At 33.5% G+C, this 6,963-nt stretch overlaps 2 protein-coding genes across 2 annotated transcripts; both read left to right on the forward strand.

Annotated features, from left to right (window-relative positions):
• Window positions 1-1,048: 1,048 nt before the first annotated feature.
• On the forward strand, window positions 1,049-1,724 carry LOC132598685 (embryo-specific protein ATS3A-like). Its single transcript, XM_060311700.1, has one exon. It carries the CDS (start codon window positions 1,104-1,106, stop codon window positions 1,590-1,592), a length of 489 nt encoding a protein of 162 aa, XP_060167683.1. The 5' UTR covers window positions 1,049-1,103; the 3' UTR covers window positions 1,593-1,724.
• A 2,707-nt stretch (window positions 1,725-4,431) lies between these two features.
• Window positions 4,432-5,189, forward strand: LOC132598686 (embryo-specific protein ATS3A-like). Its single transcript, XM_060311701.1, has one exon. The coding sequence runs from the start codon at window positions 4,524-4,526 to the stop codon at window positions 5,010-5,012; it is 489 nt and encodes a 162-aa protein (XP_060167684.1). The 5' UTR covers window positions 4,432-4,523; the 3' UTR covers window positions 5,013-5,189.
• Window positions 5,190-6,963: the final 1,774 nt, after the last annotated feature.

A 6,963-nucleotide genomic window follows, 5' to 3' on the forward strand; every position in this document is an offset into this window, starting at 1 on the left:
TTTATTACTGAAAAATTGATTTATTCTTTTAAAAAGAAATCTGAAACCTTGGAATTTTTTTAAATTTGGAAAACTTTTTTTTTAACGAGTAAAACCTTGACTAACGGACAACACTAATTTATTTATTTTTTTTAAAAAATTAAATTGCACATGACATTTTATTACTGAAAAATTGATTTATTCTTTTAAAAAGAAATCTGAAAAATCGTTATTTGTAGAATAAGGAAAAATAATTTTTCAACGTCCATTTTTTAAAAAAACAAATGTAGTAAGCCTTTTATATATATATATATATATATATATATATATATATATATATATATATATATATATATATATATATATATAAACAGAATTGGATTTTCATTAAAACATGTGGAATTTTTTTAAGTTTGGAAAAAAAAATTTAACGGGTGGAAACCCCATTTTTGTTTTTAGAAAATTCAATTTTTAAATCTGAAAAACTAATTTTTTTTTTTAAGTAAAATGTGCAAAACTAATACTCCATAATTTTCTTCTAGATTTAAAAAAAGATAGTTTTCTGGTTTTTTTTTTAAACACTGTTTTTCCATAAAAAATTTAATTTTTTCAGATTTTTATAAAAATCCAATTTTTCACATTTTGAAAAGAAAAAAAATTAGTGTTGTCCGTTAGTCAAGGTTTTACTCGTTAAAAAAAAGTTTTCCAAATTTAAAAAAATTCCAAGGTTTCAGATTTCTTTTTAAAAGAATAAATAAATTTTTCAGTAATAAAATGTCATGTGCAATTTAATTTTTTTTTTTTAAAAAAAATTAGTGTTGTCCGTTAGTCAAGGGGAATAAATGAGCCAAAAAGTTGAATTGAGGGGTAGTTTTAGCAAAATAGATGAATAAAGGGTATTTTTATACCTTTTCTAAAAGTTCAGGAGCATTTTTGTTCTTTTCCGTTAAATTTATTTGGGATTGTGACTAAAAGTGCACCACTTATGCAAACATAATGTACTATTAGTGCACCATATGAAAGAATATGTATGATTTTGATCCAAACCCAAACATTATGGATGATTTTGGTCCTTTTCTCTAACATATACAGTAGTAGTAATCAAACAATATCATCAAAATCAGATGAAAATGTGTGGTCGTCTCCTTGTGCTCCTTTTCCTCAGCTTATCATTTTTCTTCTTCAATTTCTCCCAAGCAAGATCAATAATTACTTCAACTTCAACAAAACAAGATGTTACTGCAGCTAGGAAATGCTCATACACATTGACAATCAAAACAAGTTGTTCTTCATCTAAATACACCAGAGATAAAGTCAGTATTGCTTTTGGAGATTCTTATGGATTTGAGGTCTACGCGCCAAGACTAGATAACCCATCTTCCAGAATATTCGAGAGGTGCTCTACTGATACTTTCAAGATCAATGGTCCATGTACTTATGAGATCTGTTACCTTTACTTGAAGAGAGTTGGATCTGATGGCTGGAAACCACAGAGCGTTAAGGTGTACGGTCCAAGTCGTCCCGTTATTACATTTAAATTTAATAAGTTTTTACCTAATGGAGTTTGGTTTGGATTTAATCACTGCCTTAAACTGTCTGCATCTGTTATGTAGGAAATCCAGTATGTATGTATTCAACCATGAATTTTGCAGATTTAATTCATGTAGAATTATACTATAAAAGTATTGTTTGGAGAATAAAAGATACGGAGGATCGGACCCCGGTATAAACGGTTGTTATCCTTTTATCGTTTCGTACTGTGCTGTATTAAAGTCTTATATATTTGCTCTTACAACAGGGGAAGGGAATACTTCGGTATTGGTTGAGTTTGAACTGTATATTTTAATTTATAGCCGTGGAAGGCAGGGAGTTCACCAAGAACTAGCCCTCAACCCCATATTTACAGTAGTTCTTCACAAAGAGCAAAATTTGTAATGCTGAAAATAATACAGTATAATTTGTTTTACACTATTAATGTATGGGGTATATACGTTCAACTCTTATATATTTGCTCTTAGTAATAACTTTGATCCAAGATCCTAGCAGAGTTAAGAAAAAAACGTAACTTCCTTGTACCAGTTCAGCTGCTAGCACTCATCAGCCTGCAGAACTTTTCATGTATTTAGTGTGTGCTAAACTAGTAAATACGCGTTATGCATAATTTTTTTAATACAAATTTGTCACTTTACTTTACAACAAGTACCTGATATGTATTTTACAGATCATGTCAAGCAAATCTGAGAAGATAACTCTTTAAGTTAATTGAATAAGAGAATAATATATTGTTGACTTTCAAATAAAAAAATTGGATTAAAGATTTTGAATACATTGTTGTTAAAAACTTGAAGAACGAATAAAATGGGCAAAGACAAAAATTAAAGGAAAGGTTATTGATCAAGCAAGGTACAGCAATTTTGTCTATTTCTCTTCTTCAACGCAACCGCCTCTTGATTGTTAGTCGACAAGTAGATTTCTTATTGCTTGTAGAGCTAAAATCGTGATTAGAGTACCTGCTTCGTAAAAATTTGAGTGGTGAAAATTAGATTAGAAAGGTAAAACTCGCCATCGTTGTAGCTAGAAAACATTAGTCATGTCACATGACTTTGAATTTCGAATCTAATTTTTGTGATTTGAAGTGAGTGTTGTTTAGACTAGCCGAAAATAGTCTAAGGAGGTTTTCTTCATAATTTAAAGTTATTTGGTAGAGATTTAAACTTGTTTTGAACAAGAATTGCAATTGAAATTAAAATTGCACAAAAAGTTCATCTCTGTAGCTATAACTTGTTCTATTTTTTTTTATAGCTAATGGACCCCAAATAACTTGGGATTGATGTCTACTAGTTGTTGAGGACAACTGATTATTTCGAACATGTCTGAATCCATCGTCATTAGAGAAATGACAGCTTGGAAGTCCACAATATTCAACAGTATTGCGGTTACAAATATATCGAGTAGCGAACTGTCAAGTCGAGCACTGTTTGAAATGCACTTGAATCTGCAAAGAATCTTGGCTGGAATTCTGACAAGAACCTCAGCTGAATAGCAGAGTTGAAATATTTGAAACTCAAGCAGTGTCAGATATAACTTGTTCTATACTTTTATACACGTTAGATATATTATTTTTAGGTGCATAAATACTGGATAAACATAATTGTATAAAGAAAGTTGGCTATGCAAATGTAAACTGAAAATGTGGCTTCATGAATGCAAAACATTGTATTGACTATTTGTGCTATACATTTTTGAAATCATTTTTTTGCGCGGATTGCCCTTCTTTGGGGGTGGTCTTTAAATTTTGGCCCTTATATTTGCGGTCTTTAAATTTTACCCCTCATATTTGTGGTCTTTAAGTTTTGTCTTTCGCTTGAAAAGGTGGGCGAATACCTGAGGTTCTGGGCTCAAACCCCCGCTCAGGCATAAAATAAAAAAATAATTTCGCAAGGCAAGGATTGGGGGGGGGGGGGGTGCCGGATCCGGCATACAATCCTTAAGGAAAAAGTAAAGTTATGTTGGATCTGACATAACTAAAAGTCTGTCCCATAAGACAGAACTTCTCCTTAAGGTATAATTTAGTTATGCCTTACGGGGTAGACTTTTAGTTAAGGCATAACTAAAAGTATGCCCCCTAAGGCGAAACCTTTCCTTAAGGCATAGGCTTTGCCTTATAATGCAAACTTTTAGTTATGCCTTAAGGAAAAAGTTCCGCCTTATGGGGTATACTTTTAGTTGTCTTATGGGGTACACTTTTAGTTAAGGCATAACTAAAAGTATGCCCCATAAGGCGGAACTTTTTCTTTAAGGCATAACTAAAAGTTTGCCTTGATATGTAAAAAAATAAATATATGCCTCAAGGCAAAGTCTGCCGGAGGGGACAAAGAGAAATTCAAACTCTGCCTTGCAAATTTTTTTAAAATTTTTGACTGAGCGGGGGTTCGAATCCAGAATTCATGGGTTTTAGGCGAAGGATAAAACTTAAAGACCTGCAATTTGAGGGACAAAATTTAAAGACCACCCCAAAAGAAGAACAATTCTGCGAATTGCCCTTTTGAAATTAATCTTAACTGGTTGGGCTTGCCAGGCCCAGTATGATCAGAAAAGAATTCTCTGGCCCAACCAGTTAAAAATGGATATCCTGCAAAGCGAATAGAAAAGATCTCCCTCAAGCTTTTTTTTTTTTTTTTTTTTTTTGTGTGTTCATGTCTGCAAGCTTTGTGTAATTAAATTAATAAAAGAAAAAAAAATGTAGCTGTCTATATATTTAACCTTGACAATTAATTGATACGTGTGTGGTGATAGGTGTTAAGGTATTGTATCTGGTGAGCTAAAATGTAAAATTTGATTGCGTATAGAATTCAAATCGAATATAATAAACGTGAGACTTCAATTTTACGGCCCTTTTTTAGTAGCCACGTCGCACACAAACATCTTTCATTGGTGAGATACGGAGTACCCGATGCATAAAAAGAAAAACAGGGGGCTCGTGAGGCCATTAAAAACTCAACAAAATATCTACACCAGTCATCAAACAATAATCCAAATTGAAAATGGGTGCTCACCTCCTTGTGCTCCTATTCCTCAGCTTAGCTGCTTTCTCCCAAGCAAGATCATCAATTACTTCAACTTCACCAAAGCCCCAAATTTTCACAACCAAAACCAATCAAAGCGACGCTACTGCTAGGAAATGTTCATACACATTAACCATAAAAACAAGTTGTTCTTCACCTAAATACACCAGAGACAAAGTGAGTATTGCTTTTGGAGATTCTTATGGATTTGAGGTCCACGCGCCAAGAATAGATAATCCTTCGGCAAGGATATTTGAGAGCTGCTCTACCGATACTTTCAAGATTAATGGCCCGTGTATTTATGAGGTCTGTTATCTTAACTTGAAGAGAGTTGGATCTGATGGCTGGAAACCAGAGAGCGTCAAGGTGTACGGTCCAAATCGTCCTGCTATTACCTTTAAGTATAATAAGTTTCTGCCTAATGGAGTCTGGTTTGGATTTAATCACTGTCGTAAACGGTCTCTCTAGGAAGAAGCCACTATTATGTATCAAATCTGTGTTTTTATTGATGTATTTTAATGGTTATTACTTGTTGTATTTGTATCGTATTGTATTGTTATGTTATATTGTTATGCTCAAACGGTCAACAACGATCAAGCTGCAACAATAAAACGGGAAAATAAAGTGCATATTCAGTTACAGAAAGGTCAGATTTGTGATTCGTATAACTCTCTTTTGGCCGTGTAAGCTGTTCTTATAGTTTTACCCATATAGCAAATCACGTGATTCGTCTTTTCTGGATTTCATTGCTTTAGAAAGAATTCTTTTTCTGGTCTGGTGCTATATAAAGATGAAAAGTTGTGACAATTTATTTTAAAGGAAGTTTCATAAGTGGAAGAAGTCAACCTCCAAAATAATCTCATGGCAAAATCCGTAGGACAGGAAACTGAGATCTGTGAAGCAATGGTGTTTTTTTGCCTTCGTGAACTATCTTTTTTTTTTTTTCCCCTTCTTCTCCATGTTTTTTGTTTTTTTGCTTTATACCTTCTCTTTTGGCCATCTTTGATATCCTTACTTCTATTTTTACAACTTCACTTTAATTCCTATTACCTTTCGTTGTTCGATAGAAATTAGTCGATACATGTTAAATAGTGTTTTCGACGATTCAATCTTAGTACTTCTGTATAGTGCATATATAGTTGATTTGTTTCCTGTTAGGGGTTTCATCTGGAAGCATTCGATTCATACAGATGTTTGCATATTGAATCAAGAAGATTTTACATTTGGGAGATTACTCCGTATTAGTGACAAATTGTCGTGCTATGATCTGGGAGTTCAAATTGCAGTTCAGCAACTTGCTATTTCTTATTTTTCTGGTGACTATACAAATTTCGTGGTATAATAGCTTTTTTTTTTCTTTTTCTTTTTTAGTCCTGCTCCGTTTTTATTTAACATTCTACTCTTTTGTGTTTTGATTGAAGAGCGACTTATGCATTTAACTATGCTTTCTTTTAACAGACAAGCAAATGTGTTCCATTTCCTTTCTAAGGTCATTATAGCACATCAAATTTGTCTTCCCTTTATTTTCCCTTTTCTTTCTCTCTCTCTCTCTCTTATATCTTCACAATACAATTTTTCCTATCATACAGGATTTTGATATAACTCCGCCTGTGTGAGCTCGCTCACATTGCCGGTCCCAAGCCCGGATAAAGGAGGAGGGTTGCCGAGGGTCAATCGGAAACAGCCTCCCTACCCAGGTAGGGGTAAGGCTGCGTACATCTTACCCTCCCCAGACCCCACTATTGTGGGATTACACTGGGTAGTGACCAATACAGGATTTTGATAATGCATAAAAATATTATAGATCATGTAATCAATTTTCTTCGGATAATCATCAAGGTAAATTTCATTAATATTGTTTAATTAGCAGGTCTTACGAGCTTGCCATGTTCCACAATTTTGTTCCATTTTTAATTATTCCTATTTCTCTAGGCCTTTTCCTTTTTATTTGTTGTTCTTTTTATTCGTTTGCCCTTTCATGAGGTGTAAGATAGTTCATTGTCATGTCTGTGAATCAGATAATAAATCTGAACTTTGCATCGTACTAATCTCCATTTTCAATTTGAAATTCTAGGCCTTTATTTGATTTGAGTTAGATATTTCTTATACCATTGTTGAAGGTAAGCCCTGCCCAATTCAGAAGTACTAGGTAGCTACCTGTTGCCAGGGCAACTCTTCAAAGAGGGCACTTTTCTATTATTGGACGGACATGATCTCCTATGAATTGAATGTGTTATGTGTCTTACATCAAATCTCTTACAACATTCTCGTGCTCCATTTCTCTAAGCCATAACTCACTAGAATAGTCCATTCTTCTAAATAAACGCAGACCGAGTCAATGATCATGACGAGAACTCAAGAACAACAGAGATAGTCTAAAAGTTGTTCTGATATCCAACAACATAAGGTAACGACGCGG

This window comes from Lycium barbarum, chromosome 6 (genome assembly GCF_019175385.1).
Source record: "Lycium barbarum isolate Lr01 chromosome 6, ASM1917538v2, whole genome shotgun sequence".
Classification (NCBI taxonomy): domain Eukaryota; kingdom Viridiplantae; phylum Streptophyta; class Magnoliopsida; order Solanales; family Solanaceae; genus Lycium; species Lycium barbarum.